The sequence below is a fragment of the Diadema antillarum genome, unplaced genomic scaffold (assembly GCF_040938485.1).
Source record: "Diadema antillarum isolate AM-2024a unplaced genomic scaffold, OU_Dant_1.0 scf00000067, whole genome shotgun sequence".
Classification (NCBI taxonomy): Eukaryota; Metazoa; Echinodermata; class Echinoidea; order Diadematoida; family Diadematidae; genus Diadema; species Diadema antillarum.
In genome coordinates this window covers 1,702,657-1,722,732 of record NW_027270956.1, presented here as the reverse complement: position 1 = coordinate 1,722,732, position 20,076 = coordinate 1,702,657, and the positions used below count along the sequence as shown (strand labels likewise).

Sequence of the window (20,076 nt, the reverse complement as noted above, 5' to 3'; positions counted from 1 at the left end):
TGAATTATCTTTGAAATATTTTAAAAACAAAATTTTCTATCTACAGAAACAGACAAAACAGAAGATCTTGTTATGATAATATCAAAATTTATATTAACAATACTTTGATAGAGCAATGCTCGGTTGTCACATACCTTGGGGTACAACTTGATGACTGTTTGACCTGGGATTCTCATATTAATTTTGTCTGTGGTAAAGTATCCCGGATTGTTGGAGTTATGAATAATTTGAAAAGTATATTGCCTTGTAATGTCCTCTTGTTGATATATAACGCATTTATTTTACCTCATTGTAATGTGGTATGGGCTTCGTTGCATCCCTATAAAGTGTCAAGAGTGCTACGACTCCAGAAGAAAGCACTCCGTGTTTGTGCGAACACACATTATCTTGCTCCGTCAAAACCATTGTTCTACCGTTTCACACATTGAATGTCCATGACTGCAATGTTTTGCAAGTTGCTTCCTTAATGCATAGGTATTTCACTAAAAGTCTTCCCCCATACCTCACTGGAATGTTTTGTTTGAATGACAAAGTACATAGTTATAACACCCGTCAGTTATTTAAATTCCACCGCTTTAAAATAGAAACAAACATCCATTCAAAATCAATTCGACACCTTGGTCCGGTCATTTGGAATTCACTACCGCCCAGTATTCGAAATTCACAATTTAACAGGACGTTTAAAAAACAACTCAAAACATTTCTTCTCGCCAAATACTAGTTTCACGTTGTTTCACACTTGATACACCATTTCACCCAACATAGCGTTGCATCTTTTATTATTCTTGTATTATGTAACTCTTCATTGTCAGGTGATCCCATCACTGCAAGCCCTTGAGGCTTTTACGGGACGCCTTTTTCTTTCACATTACTCCACTTCTCTTTTCTTGTTATCTTTTTTTTTCTAAGTCTGACTCTTTTTAACGAGTCTGACTTGTTACCACTTTGTTGTATGATGACCTTTGTCATCCCTTTGTCTATTATGTGTGAATTATGTTATATTTCATCTTTTTAACTGTATATATGTTGAAAGAAATAAAGGTGAGTTCTATGCTCTCAGTCAATCAATGTATACTTACAATATTTTGTAAACTTATCCTTTATTTTGTATTATTATGAAATTTATGTTTTCCATTTCTGTAAAATATTTGTATGTTTCTGTTCGAAATGGAAAAATAAATGAATGAATGAATGAATGAATGAATGAATGAAAGTAAGAGTTTGACGTATATCATTATATTCAATTCAATTCAATTCAATTTATTTCATACTTCTCGTATATCAATCTTACATCAAAACAGCACAAGTTCTTGTACTGTTCTTGTCAACAACAACAAAAACACGTGATAATAACACTGTAATTATAATGATTACTGGTCAAAATCGAAATGGGGTTGTACAATAGAAGTATGATGGGATCTACATGAAAGCAAACTTGCTTGCCTGTAAGCCCCGAGTAATCAGTGTTTGTGAAAGACAAACGGAGAATGGATAGATGTTCAGACCAGGTGGTTTAATGGTACCAACTAAGGGAAGCGGGATATGCCTATATGATTAAGAAATAAAAGAAATAGAAAACTATAGTAAAATGCCGACCATAACTGTTGTTGCATTAAAAGTATCACAAGGCGCACGGCTCGACATTAGTGGTAGCATGGAGTCACTGAAATTTGATGATGGGCCACCAAATTTCTAAAATTGCTATCTAAGGCCCGATCGATCATCTAAATTCGATGCTGGGCCACCAAATTTCTAAAATTGCTGTCTAAGTTTCAAAATGATTTCTTTGTATTTCTTTTTGTAATTGGACCACTGCATTTCTATTTCGGGTCACCAGAACTTCCAATCAAAATATTTTAGTGGCTCGTACGAGCCACCAGAGAAAATGGTGAGTGTTTATCCCTGATCATTTACGTATTACATAAATGCATATAATATATATATATATATACATGTGTGTGTGTGTGTGTGTGTGTGTATGTGTGTGTGTAACCAGGCCAATGGGTGCAACTTCGAAGTCCTGCCACAGACTCATACGAATGCAAATAAAGGTAAAATCACCGTCAGAATATGTTGATAATAATCATGACCTTTCAGCTAAATCTTTATACATGTATCGGTTAAAACCTACTTTCATAAGGTAATAAGTCCTTTAATGATTGCAACCTCAAACCTGAAGTCGCACATTCATCATCACCATGTTCCTGTATTTTCCCTCCCTCATATACAGCTCATTACTTGACATTCGCGTAAACACAAAGAAATTTCATAGAGGAACTAGAAGATTTCTGTGAATAAAAAGTTGTTACGAGCGAAACCAACGCCATCTTCAGCTTGTACGAACTTGCTCTTGGTACAACTCTCATCGTTCCCTCTGATCATGTGCGCAATCTTGGAGTTATCTTTTCCTCTTATGCAAAGACGAGCACGCATGTTTCACAGATCTGTAAGTTAGCTAACTACTACATCAGAAATCTGCGGAGGATCAGAAAATGTATTGATACTTCTACTTGCCACACAGCAGTCCGTGCATTAATCATATCGCGACTCGACTACCGTAATGCTCTTCTTGGGGGAATCAGTCAGGCTGATGTGGGTCGCTTTCCGAGAGTACAGAAAGCTGCCTCTAGACTTGTGTATCGTGTTCGTTCACGTTCTCATGCCACTCTTCTTATACGTCAACTCCACTGGCTACCAGTCAAAGCAAGAATATCCTTCAAGCTTCTCCTACTGGTCTACAAAGTAGTCAACAACAGAGCTCCAGAGTACATTGGGGAGTGTCTGGTACGACACTCTCACTCTCGATAGGCGCACTCGTCTTTCATCATCCGTTACCTTCACTCAACCTTGCACGAACAAGTTCTCTTATTCTGTTCCGAGGCTGTGGAATAAGCTCCCTCCTCTTCTGAAATCATCACCAACACTTGATCTCTTCAAACAAAACTTGAAGACTTACTTATTTTGATGTCATTTTATGTGGACTGGACTTGCACTGTCGCTGCCTGGTAATTTGTTTATATTTTATCTCCTATGGCGACTAGGGATGACATCTCATAGCGCTTTGTATCCAGTGTAAAAGGCGCTCTAAAATGTCTACTATTATTATCAAACCCATTATAGTGATTGCGCGTGTGAAGAATGTTAAATCGATAAAGCGTTAATGTGAGATAAACGCTACTCATAATATTCATGGTGGACATGAAGATCAATGGTTGATATCAAACTAACATTTCTGCCCCCGTATTTTGTTATTGTGTAAGCTCTCTGTTTAATTATGTTGTTTTTTCTTTCTTCTTTTTTTTTTTTGCTCGTGCGCCGTCCGTTCCGAGATTGAACAAACGCGCGCGCAGAAACAACGGATATTGTAAGATTTATGATTACATCCTTCTTCTCTTACGGTGGATAGTGAGATTGGAAACCTCTGCTTACGTCAACACACGCGCTAACAATATTTAGCGGCCGCTCTTCCCCTGATGCACCACAATAAGGCTGAAGTCATCGAGTACGTAAAGACCTGGCTACACTCTACGCGATTTCAGAGTTTCCTTGTGTAGACAGTTACTTCGTCTTTTTGTGTGAGATGTAATCATTCTTGTTTCTGTATCAAGTAATTGGTGGCAATCACAATTATACCTTTCTCAATGCCTTGTTTCAAGTCGTGAATGTGTCATTTATGCTCAATATTGACATTTTGCGGCTGATTGATACTTTCTCTTACCATCAAATTATATCATCAGTTTTAGAGGCCAATTTGATTGCACCTTTTGTTTTTCTTCTGCTCTTCGTGTTCAACAGTTTCATTACCATCTTTACATTCTCATTGTTCGAGGTTTTAAAATATAATGTCAACTATCGTAACATTATTGCAAGTTGTTTTCCTTTTCAGCTCATGTCATTACCTTCATTCACAAATAACAGTAACGTTCCATTGTTTCCTCCTCTTTCTACTTCCTCGTTTTTTAAGTTACCTCAACAGGAAGCAGTGTAGACAAGTGGACAAAGAAAGATCTTCGGACGTGCATGAAATGGAAAGGTTACTCGTTGCTGTGTGTGCAATTCTAGCTTTGAAAACACATCACTCAGGTAAGAATGATGCACATCTATTCATATTTATCAAAATCTCCTTTTTGATGAAGTCATTTTCTTTCACATCATGAGAAATATTGTTTTGTAACATTTATAATTATTCAAATGTACACAACGGTCATGGTGTATTTGTTGTTTGCAATCACTTCAACTTGATATTCATGGTATTATTTATTGTAGGCCTACAACTTGAGTAACTGGCGCAGGTATTCACTCCTTTGTATTTCGAGACCAAAAAAAAAAATGTGAAATTTCTTCCAATATAGAATTGAGAAAAAAGAATTAAAGCAGGACCTACATTCATCTTCGTCTATGTTATACCCGAATACTGATCCTCCTCGTGTTGACTGTATTTTGGTAGATGCGGCGGTTCATATTAGTCCGACAAACATCACCTACGCAGAAGGTCAGACGGTTTACTTGAGATGTACTGCGACCGGAATTTCGAATCCCTCTTTCAAATGGTATGATTGGTACTACCCAAGGTATCCACAGTATCATTTGTATAGTGGCGGCAGCAAGCGAGACGCTACCAGCACCCATATCTACTGGGCGAGACTGGATATCAGAGAGAGTCCGTCCGAAGGATATTCCGTACTGACCATAAAAAATGTCACGCCTTACAGCTCTGGTGTCTACGTGTGCCTTGTTGGGAATGAATTTGCACAGACTACATTGAAAGTCGAACGTAAGTTTAGAAATTGCTATTCACTTGTATCAAAAAATGAAGTCATTACTGCTCAGTCGAGTGTCAGTGATTCGATGATTAGCACTTTCGACTTCCGAAAAAATGCAGTAGAAGTCAATCGTTATACATTCGGCATTTTTCGTATTTCTTTCCAGTATTGATAGTTTTACTCATAAAAATTCAATTTCCTACTTATTTTTTTAACAATATTTTGATGTATAACTATCATAACGAAATCCAGTCTGCGTACATTAATTGCAGCATAGGTTGACTCATATCATAAAGCACTAAAATTGTGTTGCCATTCATTCATTCATTCATTCATGTGCAGGAAAATCCAACATGACGCTCACTGTGCCAAGTCGAGTCTCTGCCAACCAACCAATCACAACCCTCTGCTCTACTATGACTGGACTTCCGGCGGAAACACTATCCTGGTATCTCGACGGCATGCAGATCAATGAAGGCGTGACTTCACAGAGTTATGTTAATAAGTTTACCAAGGATTATTATAGCAAGACCGCTTTGATGTGAAATTTCACTCCGATTGACTGGATGATATTTCAAGGAGTGACTTTGTATCTAAGAATGTCAAGGTAAAAAGATGAGGACAATTGTAAATATGATTATAACTGTAAAAGAAGATATCATAGAGCTGTTAAGAGTACATTTTCTGCCACATTCGACGATTCGCCTCCTTCATGGGACAACAGCCAAGTGAGACTTCCCTTTGTCAAAACAATCATTGGCAAAGATTCTGGTAGGTGGAGGTAGTAGTCAAACAACACTCTAATTTCTTTACGAGGAACGTGTTTAATGAATACCTTATATCCGTGCACACATAGGCGTACCCAGGACAGGTTATTGTGAGGGAGGACTATGTTCAATATTCGGTGAGAAGGTGCAAGCGACGTGTCGCTCAGCAACCGAGCGAGGGTGTGTGTGTGTGGGGGGGGGGGGGAGGGTCCCCTTCCAACACTCGGGAGGTGCTTCAATCAGCTATCTGATGTACACGTTTCTTAGGAATATTTGGAACATTTTCGATCTAAAGAGTATAGAAAAAAAAGAACTATTAAGGGGAAAAACATGAATGGCTAAATTGTCATGTGACCTCTTGTTCCACGTTTGTATCTTCACCGTGTAGGCCTACTGCTACTACGTATATGGTTATAATAGTACTCACCAGAGATGACAAATGACAATGAACTGAGTAGTGCTAGATATCAAGATAATGACATTTCATTTCTTCATATCCAACAAAGTATATTTACAGCATAACATATTTCCAAATATATATAAAATATATATATATATATATATATATATATGTATATACATGTATATGTATATATATGTATATATATATATGTATTTATATATATAATATCAAAGGGTTCATTTCTTATAATAAGGAAAATATAATGTGATATGAAATACAATCACACAATGTGACTTCACTGTAATAAAATAAGAATTGTTGGAAATGGAGGGGACTGCTGTAAAGCTTGGCTTGTAATTTGCAGTCCCCTTATGAACATTAACTGATTATAGTACGTACTGATCGAACTAATGAAACTGAGACAAATTGCCGGGGGGAAAAAAAGAAAAAGAGAAAACAAAGCATAATATTACGTAACTAAAAAAAGCACAAAACAAAACACATTGGCACAAACCCGCGCACAAACACACACCAAGCACCTTCCCTTACACTAGAATAAGCGTATAGAAAGAGTAACAGAAAATACTTTGTAGACAGGAAAAGAGGACAGGAAAAAGGAGCAAATGATGGAGAATGCAAGGGTAAATATCAACCCATGTAAAGACAGAGGTCACCGAGGTATAAAAATGAGACTGTGTTATTGGGACAATTCAAGAAATTATTACAGAAAAGAAAATGAGAAAGTAAATCTACGGCATTGAAAAATGTAAAACTTTTCAATAAAGGAATATACTTAAAATCTAATCAATATATACGTAATCCGAGTACTTGTATAAGACAAAGGGAGGTTTGAAAACATTCCCTCCCTTTCCCACTGCTGTGTACGACTATGAATGCATGGACACCCTGCCCATTTTTCCTTCTTCTTTAGTATTCATGTCATCTACTTTGTGTTCACTTTCTCATGTTAGAAAAACGCCCGAGAGCTGAAGAATATGAGCTTAAGAATATGACCTTAATAGGCCTATATTTTCAAGATACATTCACATGACATATGATTGGATTACTTTGTTTTCCATGATTTAAACTTGATTGACATGTCATTTTGTTAATCATAAAAATCAATTAATGCATGAATATAAAAAGATACATTCTCATCAGAACTAACTAGGTGCCATATTACGATGACAATCCATGGATTATTGATTTCCTCTACAAGGATACTCACCCTATCGGAAATCCATAGATACCATAGTGATATCCAAAAAGGAAGTCTTCCCCTCAAGCCTCTTCACTTAAAAGAAACCAAAACCAAAGAGAAATATGTGATTGGGTAAAAGCAGCAACATCAGTTACGTAGAACACATCAGTAAAAGTTTGAGGAAAATCGGACAATAGATATTGATGCAAAAAAGTTATGAATTTTTTTAAAGTTTTGGTGTTGGAACCGCTGGATGAGGAGACTATAGCGTCATGTGTGGACAACAATATAAAGAAAATATAAAGGGAATTTACCCAAAAATTTCATTTTTCCTGAAAATTACACATTCCATCAACTTGATAGTGACATATGTAAAGGTAGCAATTATTCCCCGCTTTCGTATAGCGGTTAGTCATTATGCTAGAAAAGTTAATTTTTGTGGAAATCGGGAGTTCTAACAGCTTTAAACAGTGTTAAATACCCGTGGGTTTTTTCCCCAATAAGATTGTGTTACAGGCCCCTCTTTTTACGAGTATATATGATATATTATATCACTACATAAACTATTATTCTGTCTGTCGCGCGTCAAAACAAAATACAAAGTGTCTATGAGACATGGAAGGGCCTTGGAGTGGTAGACGGATTACTTGAATTACTTAAGGATATGCCACTGAGTGGATGTGAATCTCCCCTGATACCTATCAATTAATGTGGCGTTCCACAAGAGTCTCAATCAGGACCCTTCCTTTTGCTCAGCTATATCAACGACATTACATGCTCATCGCAAGCTCATTTCATATTGATGACTCAAGCGACTTTCAATCACGTATAAAGACCAATATTCTCTTCAATTCCATCAATAATAAATTATCTCAAACGAATATATCCAATCAACTGACTTTCTCTAAATCTATTCAGAACCTTATTACACTCGTTTAGAAACAACTCGATTAAAAATCCTCATGGTGAAAGAGTATTTGACAATTTTACTAAAAATCATACAAGATGAAAAGATTTTTGGGTCTTCAGGTAGATAAACATGTGGAATTGGAATACCGAGCCGAGGCTGGCCTTTTCACTCACTGTAAACGGGGTTATATAGTCTACTTTCAACACAAACTGTAAATAGGCAAGTTTTGTAGTCCTTAAAATGTCTGATTTTCAGATGGGCTGCAGTCTGTTGCATGCAATCCAAATGTGTGCTTTGCGAGTCATGAACTCCTCCATGGCGTTAACCACATAGGAGATGAGATATTTCAAGTGATTGGCCTAATTTACCTGGGAGTCGTGGTTGGTTACTGTTCGTTATTCCGCAGGTTTGTAATTCCGAAATAAAATACAGTTCCTTATTCCGAACGTTCTGTAATCCGGAAATGAAATAGGGTACTTTATTCTATATTATTTTCGTTAATCCGAAAATGAAATAAGGTTCGTTATTCCGAAGGATCGTGACTGCGCACCTCGTTCTTTCTTGAGAATTTAGAACATCATTTCATTTTAGGATCAAGTTTCAGATTAGTGAGTATTGATATAGCACATGTGCTATAAGATCAATATGATTTGAACAGGCCATCATTGTTGTATTAACTCTGCATTTAATTCATGCTTTTCTGCTCATGCGCTGTCCGTTCTGTGAATCAACCGATGTTATAAGATACACATCCTCTTTTACCTTGGACGACAGTGAGAATGGAAACCTCCGCTTACGTCAACATCACGCGGACAATATTTAGCGGCCGCTCCTCCCAGACGTAGCAGATGCCTGAAGTCATCGAGTACGAAAAGATCTGGCTGCTTTCTCGTGATCTCAGAGTTTCCTTTCTGTATAACGCAGTTGCTTAATTCGTCTTTCTGTATGGTATGGAATCATTCTTGTTAATGAATCATAGCTGTCTGCTTCCTTGCGTTGCGGTGCCATTTTTCTTCTTTAAATTGTGAATGTGCATGGCATTACATTCTTTCTCTTGCTGTTGATTCAAAGGAAGATATTTTAAAGCTCATTGTATATATATACCTTATCTCTTCTTTTATTATTCAATTCCAGTTTCACAGTCTCTTGACCATCATGATATTCTTCTCCTTGATTCACGTTTAATGTTGCAACTTGCTCTCCTTTTCAGCTTATGCCCTTTCTCCATTCACTAATAACATGTTTACTGGTTCCTTCTTTTTCTCCTTCTTCTGTATCTAGTTATCTATTTCGTGTTATTTTTTTTTCTTTTGAACGCAGCGTGTTTAATTGGATTTGGAGACGTACAGATTTTGGACGTGCAAGACATGGAAAGGCTATTCATTGCTGTGTGTGCAATTCTAGTTTCGAAAACGTTTCATGCGGGTAAGAACGATACATAAATTAATACTGTCATTTCCACTGAACTCTTTTCTTCGTTGAATAGAGTAAAATGAATGCCGTAAAAAACTGCTGAATTTGTTATGTGTCATACCTCGTATTAAAGTGTACATTCGAGTGTTGTGATCAATCACTTCCATTTGCTTTACATGATTTTCATATCTTAATAGTATAATGGGTGCAAACATTCATTAATTAAGTTGAGATTCAAGAGGTGTAGTTTCTTCCAAATTGCATGTAATAGAAAGTAACTTTCTTTCGGCCTATTAAAGTCATAAGAGTTATCAATTCTGTTTGTATTTTTGCAGATGCGGCGATTCATATTAGTCCGACAAACACCACCTACGCAGAAGGTCAGACGGCTTACTTGAGATGTAGTGTGACCGGAATTTCGAATCCTTCTTTCAAATGGTATCACCGCAATTACCCAGGTCATTCACAGTACCACATATATAGTGGCGGCAGCAGGTATGGCTCCAGTGGTGTATACTGGACGAGATTGGACATCAGAGAGAGTAGCTCCGAAGGGTATTCCGTACTGACCATCAAAGATGTCACCATCTTCAATTCCGGAATCTACACGTGTCTTGTTGGAAATCAGTTCGCACAAACGTCCCTAAAAGTCGAACGTAAGTTTAAAACTTGCAATTCGTTTAGGTTAAAATGAAGTCATTGCTCTTTTGTGATTTAATGATTCGCACTTGTACGAGCCACTATAACTCGCGAAGAGTATTCTATAGACGTTAGTCGTTGTACATTCTACATTTCTATTTGCTTTCCAGCATTGGTAGTTTCACTCTTAAAGTTTTCCATTTCTTAAGCATTTTTTGACAATATTTCGATGTTTATCCTGTCATGGATCATACGAGATCCATTCAACATACACCAACTGCTTGGGTCGGCTCATATAAGATAATAAAAATGTGTTATCATACATTCATGTGTAGGGAAATCCAACATGACGCTCACTGTGCCAAGTCTAATCTCTGCCAACCAACCAATCACAACACTCTGCTCTACTATGACTGGACTTCCGGCGGAAACATTATCCTGGTATCTCGACGGCATGCAGATCAATGAAGGCGTGACTTCACAAAGTTACGTTAATAAGTTTACCAAGCACCATTGTGTAGGAAGACCGCTTGGATATGAAATTTCACTCTGATTGACTTGATGGTGTTTCAAGAAGTGACTTTCTATCTTAGAATGTCGAGGCAAAAAGATGAGGAAAATTTAAGATATAATTATACCTGTAAAAGAAGATATTTAAGAGCTTGTAGGGGTACATTTTCTGCCACATTCGAAGAATCGCCTCCTTCATGGGACAAGAGCCAACTGAGGCTCCCTTTGTCAAAACAGCCATTGGCAAAGATTCTGGTAGGCGGAGGTAGTAGTCAAACAGCACTCTAATTTCTTTCAAAGGAATGTATTTAATGAATACATTGTTTCCGTGCACACATAGGTGTACCCGGGTGAGGTTATTGCGAGGGAGGAATATGTTTAATATTCGGGGGGAAGGCCCAAGCGACGTATCGCAACCGTGCGAGTGTGTGTGTGTGTGTTGGGGGAGGGGGGTCCCCCTCCCACAGTAGGGAGGCATTTCAATCAGTTGTCTGCTGTACGCGTTTCTTAGGAATGTTTGGAACATTTCCGATCTAAAAAGAATAGAAAAAAATATTCATGGGAAAACATGAATGGCTAAATCGTGATGTCACAGTTATCATTGTCACCTCTTTTTCGGCGTTTGTGTCTTCACTGACCTATGTGTACTACGTCAATGTAGGTGGTTATAATATCACTCATCGGCGATGACAAATGACAATGAATGGAGTGGTGCCAGGAATCAAGATGATGACATTTCATTTTTTTTTCATTTCCAACAAAGTATAATAACAGCACAACATTTGCAAATAAGAAACAAAACAAGAACTGTTGGGAATGGAGGGGACTGCTCAAAAGCTTGGCTTGTAATTTGCAGTCCCCTCATGAACATTAACTATAGTACGTAGTGAACTAATGAAACTGAGGCAAATTGCTAGAAAAAAAGAAACGAAGAAAATATAACATTACATAGCAAAAAAGCACAAATCAAAACACATGAGCACAAACCCATTCACAAAAATACACGAAGAAGCTCCCCTAACACTAGGATAAGCGTATAGAAAGAGTAACAGAATATACTTTGTGAACAGGAAAAGATGACCGAGAAAAGGATCTAAGGGAGAGGAATGCAAGGGTCAACACCAACGCATGCAAAGACAAAGGTCACCGAGGTATAAAAAGGAGACTGTGTTATTATAGGATGAATAAAGAAATTATTACAGAAAAGAAAATGAGAAATTAAATCTACGGCATTGAAAAATGTAAAACTTTTCAATATAGGAATATACTTAAAATCTAATCAATATATACGTAATCCGAGTATGAAAACATTCCCTCCCTTTCCCACTGCTGTGTACGACTATGAATGCATGGACAACCTGTCCATTTTTTCTTCTTCTGGAGTTTTCATGTAATCTACTTTGTGTTCACTTTCTCACGTGAGAAAAACGCCCGAGAGCTGAAGAATATGACCTTAGTGGTCCTATATTTTCAAGATACATTCACATGTTAAAATATGATTGCATTACTTTGTTTTCCATGATTTAAACTTGATTGACATGTAATTTTTTTATCATAAAAATCAATTAATGCATAAATACAAAAAGATACATTCTCATCAGAACTAACTAGGTGCCATTACGATGACAATCCATGGATTACTGATTTCCTCTACAGGGATACTCACCCTATCAGAAATCCATAGATACCATAGTGATATCCAAAAAGGAAGTCTTCCCCTCAATCCTCTTCACTTAAAAGAAACCAAAACCAAAGAGAAATGTGCGATTGGGTAAAAGCAGCAACATTAGTAGAACACATCAGTAAAAGTTTGGGGAAAATCGATCAATAAATATTGATGTAAAAAAGTTATGAATTTTTTTAAAGTTTTGGTGTTGGAACCGCTGGATAAGGAGACTACTATAGGTTATATCGTCATGTGTGGACAATATAAAGAAAATATAAAGGGAATTACACAAAAATTTCACTTTTCCTGAATATTACACATTCCATCAACTTGATATGTAAAGGTAGCAATTATTCCCCGCTTTCGTATAGCGGTTAGTCATTATGCTAGGAAAGTTAATTTTTGTGGAAATCGGGAGTTCTAACAGCTTTAAACAGTGTTAAATACCCGTGGGTTTTTCCCCCAATAAGAGTGTGTTACCGGCCCCCTTTTTTACGAGTATATATATGATATATTATATCACTACATAAACTATTATTCTGTCTGTCGCGCGTCAAAACAAAATACAAAGTGTCTATGAGACATGGAAGGGCCTTGGAGTGGTAGACGGATTACCTGAACCCAAGGATATAGGCCACTGAGTGGATGTGAATCTCCCCTGATACCTTATCAATTAATGTGGCGTTCCACAAGAGTCTCAATCAGGACCCTTCCTTTTTCTCAGCTATATCAACGACATTACATGCTCGTCGCAAGCTCGTGTTATATTGATGACTCAAGCGACTTTCAATCACGTATAAAGACCAATATTTTCTCTTCAATTCCATCAATAATGAATTATCTCAAACGAATATATCCAATCAACTGACTTTCCCTAAATTTACTCAGAACCTTATTACACTCGTTTAGAAGCAACTCGATTGAAAATCCTCATGGTGAAAGAGTATTTGACAATTTTACTAAAAATCATACAAGATGAAAAGATTTTTGGGTCTTCAGGTAGATAAACATGTGGAATTGGAATACCGAGCCGAGGCTGGCCTTTTCACTCACTGTAAACGGGGTTATAGTCTACTTTCAACACAAACTGTAAATAGGCAAGTTTTGTAGTCCTTGAAATGTCTGATTTTCAGATGGGATGCAGTCTGTTGCATGCAGTCCAAATGTGTGTTTTGCGAGTCATGAACTCCTCCATGGCGTTAACCACATAGGAGATGAGATATTTCAAGTGATTGGCCTAATTTACCTGATGGGAGTCGTGTTTGGTTACTGTTCGTTATTCCGCAGGTTTGTAATTCCGAAATAAAATACAGTTCCTTATTCCGAACGTTCTGTAATCCGGAAATGAAATAGGGTACGTTATTCCGAACGTTCGGTAATCCGAAAATGAAATAAGGTCCGTTATTCCGAAGGTTCTTTAGTACACACGTCGTTCTTATTTTCGAATTTAGAACCTTATTTCATTTTAGGATCAAGTTTCAAATTAGTGAGGCGCCAAGTATATAACAGATGTGCTACAAGATCAATATGATTTGAACAGGCCATCTTATCCATAGTTGCATTAACTCTGCAATTTATTCATGCTTTTGTGCTCATGCGCCGTCCGGTCTGTGAATCAACCAATGTCATAAGATACACATCCTCTTTTACCTTGGAAGATAGTGAGAATGGAAACCTCGGCTTACGTCAACATCGCGCGGACAATATTTAGCGGCCGCTCGTCCCCTGATGTAGCAGAAGCCTGAAGTCATCGAGTACGAAAAGATCTGGCTGCTCTCTCGTGATCTCAGAGTTTCCTTTCTGTAAGCAGTTGCTTGATTCGTCTTTCTGTGTGATATGTAATCACTCTTGTTAGTGTTTCCATTCAATTCCAGTTCAACAGTTGCTTGACCATCATGATATTCTTCTTGAGACATGTTTTCCATGTAAAGAATCGTAACGTTATTGCAACTTGCTCTCCTTTTCAGCTAATGTCATTTTCTGCATTCACAAATAACATGTTTACTGGTTCTCCTTCTTCTTCTTTATCCAATTATCTATCTTTTGTTCTTTGCAAAGCAGCGTGTTTTATTGGATTTGGAGACGAACAGTCTTTGGACGTGCAAGACATGGAAAGGCTATTCCTTGCTGTGTGTGCAATTCTAGTTTCGAAAACGCTTTATGCGGGTAAGAACGATACTTAAATTAATTCTCTCATTCCCATTAATCTGTTTTCTTCGTTGAATAGAATCGTTTCCTTTTTGTGCCGTAAAAAATATTTGTTAATGTTTCATACCACGTATCAAAGTGTACATTCGAGCGTTGTGATCAATCGCTTGGATTACATGATTTTTAAATCTTAATACACGGGTGCAATCATTCACTCATTCATTTGGGATTGAAGAGGTGCAGCTTCTTCCAAATTGCATGTGATAGAACAACTTTCTTTCGGTTTATCAAAGTCATAACAGTTATCAGTTCTGTTTGTATTCAGTAGATGCGGCGATTCATGTAAGTCCGACAAACATCACCTACGCAGAAGGTCAGACGGTTTACTTGAGATGTACTGTGACCGGAATTTCGAATCCTTCTTTCAAGTGGTATCAGTATCACTACCCAAGGTATCCACAGTACCACATATATAGTGGCGGCAGCAGGTATGGCTCCAGTGGTGTATACTGGGCGAGATTGGACATCAGAGAGAGTAGCTCCGAAGGGTATTCCGTAATGACCATCAAAGATGTCACCATCTTCAATTCCGGAATCTACACGTGTCTTGTTGGAAATCAGCTCGCACAAACGACATTAAAAGTCGAACGTAAGTTTAGAACTTGTAATTTGTTTATGCTAAAATGAAATCATTTTTCTTCAGTGATTTATTATTTGCACTTGTACGAGCCACTGTAATTCGCGAAGAGTAGTCAATAGACATCAGTCGTTGAAAATTCGACAGTTCTATTTGCTTTTTAGCATTGAAAGTACTTACGCAGTTTTTGACAATATTTCGATGTATATTCTTACTATCATGGATCACATGAGATCCATTCAACATGCACTAACTCCATCATATAAAATGATAAAAATGTGCTATCATTGTTCTTTGCAGGGAAATCCAACATGACGCTCACTGTGCCAAGTAGTGTCTCTGCCAACCAACCAATCACAACATTCTGCTCTACTATGACTGGACTTCCGGCGGAAACATTATCATGGTATCTCGACGGCATGCAGATCAATGAAGGCGTGACTTCACAAAGTTACGTTAATAAGTTTACCAAGCACTATTATATAGCAAGACCGCTTGGACATGAAATTTCACTCTGATTGATTGGATTTTGTTTCAAGGAGTGACTTTTTATGTTAGAATGTCAAGGCAAAAAGATGATAACAATTGAACATTTCAATATACCAGAAACGGACAAATTTGAAGAGCTTGTATGGGTTCATTTTCTGCCTCATTCAAAGAATCACTTTCTTCATATGGGATACGAGCCAAGCGAGACTTTCCTTTGTCATTCCAACCTTTGGCCCAGATTCTTGCTGAAGTCGTCTGATTTCATTCAGAGCCGTGTATTAACAACATGCACTTTGTGTTGCCGCTTCTATTTTCAAGTAGCAATGGGCAGCTGTATATCAGCTTCTTGCAAACCTCCACTGAAGGTCTGGACTATTCATTCAGACTGATCATCTACAGTTCAGTCATAAACATGTTTTGTTTTGTTTTTTGTTTTTTTGCTTCCTTCTCTGAACTTGTTTCTCGAGTTTTGTCCACAGGTTGTATATTGGGATAACCGCATCAAAATCTCACATTGTTCTTCTTCTGCAACTCTTATAGTTGTTTTAATGAATGTCCTGGGCCAATTTCCTGCTGGAAGATTCGATTCCGACCCAGAATCAGGTTTCAAGAGGCTTTCTAAAATTATCAACTTTTTTTTAAAATCCATGGTGCCATCAAACTCATCCAGGTGAGCCAGTACTACACATAGCAAAGAAGCTTCATATCATGGTGTTGCTACCAGAAGTTTGAAATAGTTTGCTGGCACCTTGAATGAAAAGATAGGAAAATAGAGGCCGTAACACGAAGTTTATGGGTTGATGTAAGTAAACTTTGGACCCACTGTTTATCTGCAAATATTTACTATATGAACCATACAACATATGCTTCTTGTGTTTTTGATAGATTTCTATTAGCAGACACATAACTTGTCTGTCCTCATGAAAATACAAGTTGATAGGATTAAAAGAAGTTTTGAAAATTTGAAGAAAATTGTTTTCCTTCTAGGTGTATTGTGTAAACTTTTGGCCCAAACTATATATAAAATCGATGTTTGCGTGTGTGTGTGTGTGTGTGTGTGTGTGTGTAAAGCCTGTCTTCCCTGTGACAAATGCACGGGGCATTACCGTTGGACATTATTGAAAATGATATGATCTGCCTGAGAGTCAAAAGAAAAGAACACACACAAAACAAGCTACATATCAAATTTCAATGAAAATGTATGTATTATGTTGCAAGATTCCATTCCTTGTATGAAATCTTTTTTTTTCGAAGGATGTAAACTATGATACTAAAGTATATTTGTACTTTTTCACTTTCCCCAACTAGAAAATGTATTTCTTTCTAATTCACACAAAAGTTTCAAACTGTTTTCTCTTCGTTGTTTCGATTTTATTGCTTGTTTATGAGCACCCAGCTCCATCCATATTCACCGTTTACCATATTTTCTGTTCAGTTCAACAATGGCTGTACAGTGTATAGCCTTCACACTCATTGAAAAACTCCGAAGGAACGTAGGACCAACACAGAGTATCCGAAAGGAAAGATTACATGGTAGAACTTGTATTTGAAAAAAAAGAACAAACAAACAAACAAACAAACAAACAAAAAGACCTTTCGATAAACAATTTCCAAAATCTTCTCCAACTGACCAGAATTAAGAATTTGTTTTGTTTTGTTTTGTTTTTTTTCCAACGCGACGGTGATAACGCTCTTTTCAATACTGGCACAACATGCTGGTTAACCAAGACATGCACCTTATACACTACACAGGAGGGATGGGTTGGGGCGGGTGAAACATTGAAAGCTAATTTCTGATGTTAAGAGAATTACATTATAGAGAAATTACATTGCTCTCCTAGTAAAAGCGTTTGGTTCAATCATCAATTTATGTTTGCATTTTTTTTTTTTCGTTTTTATACCTCGCGCACATAGACATGTATTTCTAACGTGGCTACCCGCGAGAAAGGCAATCAACATAATAATGTTACAAGGCCAGTTCAGCTCAACTTACTCACCGGTTTATACTTTCACTTTTTTTCTCATAGAAATAACAAATTCATTAACATTAACACAACAAATAAAACAAACAAAATGTATACAGCCATGTCTTTTGGTTTCACCTAATAAAGAACGTAGGCCTCTACTGAACACATGTGTTAATGTTCATGTTATGGTATCCCAATGAAGAAACATTAATATAATAGAGCCTACCTAAAAACATGTAAAACTGTAGATCCCAACATACATGGATGTGAAAATTATGTCAGCTGGGAAAGATATGCCAACAATGTCCGATCAATTGCATTAAGAGAGCTTCAAATCGGACAAAAGAGACAAATATTTGTATTTTTGTATTCGACCTTCAACTTCAGTTACAAATTCTTCCACCTTTCCCAACTGTAATGTAGAAGAAACCAAAATCTAATCATTATGTTTCCTCCCAAGATTCTTAGGAGAACAGACACTTCTTCTTTCCGAAAGACTTTCTCAGAACACACCCGATAAAGTTTGTCTTTTTAAACCAGTTGGTGGAACGAATCTCGTCATCATTTGGATCACGTGGTCAAGACCATAATTATGGAACCTTGTAGAACTCGTTTCCGAATAACTCTCGTCCAAACCCGGTTGTTTCTAATGAATAGCCATACAAACTTCATTTTCTTCCGGGATGCACGTGTCTTGTTCGAATATCACATTTGCATGCGACTGCATTTTGAAGCCACTGACGTGTCAGCCAGTTATTTTAAAACGAACACGTAAGATGACACCATGGGGTACAATATCCATGATATCATGTAGGGGAGGCGATATCCTTATAAAGAGAGTTTTGTCAACATTATACGGCTGATATTTGGCAACGTCGTTTCAGCGCACCAGTCATCAGTGTTGTGAGACCGAATCCATCGCCAGCAAGGCACATTCTGTCTTTTGCACTTATAGGAATTGCTCTTCATTTTTGGTTGGTAAAATAGCATTTTGTTGTGACGTTCGCCTTTTTACACTTGCAATTCTTTCTTTCTATTCTTTCTTTCAGCCTTAAACCAATCACAAAGTCTCGCACTTGAATTGGGGAAGTGCGCGGCTCTTAAAAGTGGAAATGAAACATCTTGTCCTCGGTTCGATACTGGCCCTACTGGCAACAATTGCAGGTAAGACATACAAATGATTTAACATATGCTTGATATATTCTAAATAATTCTCGAAAGTTGTGATTTGCCATTAGGTAAGTCTTAAATTTGTCGCTATGGACGTTGTGATCATTGTATAACCTAAAACTGGCATGTGAGTTTCGTGAAATTGTATACATAACATTAGAGCAGTGAAGAATTTGTTCAAAATGTTTTCTTTTCGTTTTTTTCTTTTCTTTCCTTTACAGTCATCATTTTCGTATATATTCACAGTTATATTTTAATGTGATTTCATTGTCCGAGGTAGTTAACCGAAAATGAGTCAAGTGAGCGACAGTTTCAATTTTCCGTTAGATTAGCATTATCTTTTACGGTTTGTTGCTTGTTTGCTTATTCATTGTACCCGACAGATGCGGCAGTTTACCTGAACCCACCAAACATCACCTATGCAGAGGGTCAGACGGCTTACCTGAGATGCAGCGTAACAGGAATCTCGAGTCCTTCTTTCAAATGGCATCATTGGGGTTACCCAAGGCACCAGCAATACTACCTATTTGGCAGCGGTAACAAGCGGTATAGTTCCGCCACCGATATCTACTGGAATAAACTTCATGTGAGAGAGAGTGGCTCGGAATCCCTACTCATCATTACTGATCTCAAGATCTTCAACTCGGGCATCTACACGTGTGTCGTCGGCAACCAACCAGCACACGCAACTTTGAAAGTTGAACGTGAGCAGAGTAATATTTTCGCATTTATTGTTTGGTAATATTACTTCTGTATAGTCCTGATAAAGAATGCATACTCACGAAGAGCATCTTAGATGGCAAACTGAAAACAAAGCCTTGCAACTAAACACATCACCCCTTTGGTCCATAACTATTCAAGACAATGAAGTCTGTTAGTGAATTTTGAAAAGGAATTTCTGAGGCCGACATCAGCAACATGATTTCTTATTTTCTCCCAATCTAGAAGGCTTTGTCCATGAGCACCATAACATTGCGAATACTCTATTGGAGGAATGATATCTCCATCATTAAGACATTAATGCTGTCATTAAAGCCCGGAATATTATAGTTACATAACACGTGTATATTAATGCATCATTTCACTTTTTGCCGCTTAACAAAGATGAAGAAGAACATACTTAATCGAATCTTACTTTTTGCCTACATCTTAAGATTTGTGTCTTTTAATACCGCCATCCTTGGATATTGTTCACTACTATTCAGGGAAATCTAACATAACGCTCACCGTGCCAAGTAGAGTCTCAGCCAGTCGGCCAATCACAGTACGCTGCTCCACCATGGCTGCGATTCCAGTCGAAACATTATCCTGGCATCTCGACGGTGTGCTGCTCAATGAAGGCGTGACGTCACAGACGTACATCAATCGCTTTACGAAGGATCCAATGCAATAG

At 37.5% G+C, this 20,076-nt stretch overlaps 1 protein-coding gene across 1 annotated transcript; it reads left to right on the top strand.

Moving 5' to 3' along the window:
• Window positions 1-18,625: 18,625 nt before the first annotated feature.
• LOC139716612 (obscurin-like) lies at window positions 18,626-20,076 on the top strand. Its single transcript, XM_071628138.1, has 3 exons — window positions 18,626-18,677; window positions 19,067-19,387; window positions 19,889-20,076. The coding sequence occupies exons 1-3, from the start codon at window positions 18,626-18,628 to the stop codon at window positions 20,074-20,076; spliced, it is 561 nt and encodes a 186-aa protein (XP_071484239.1).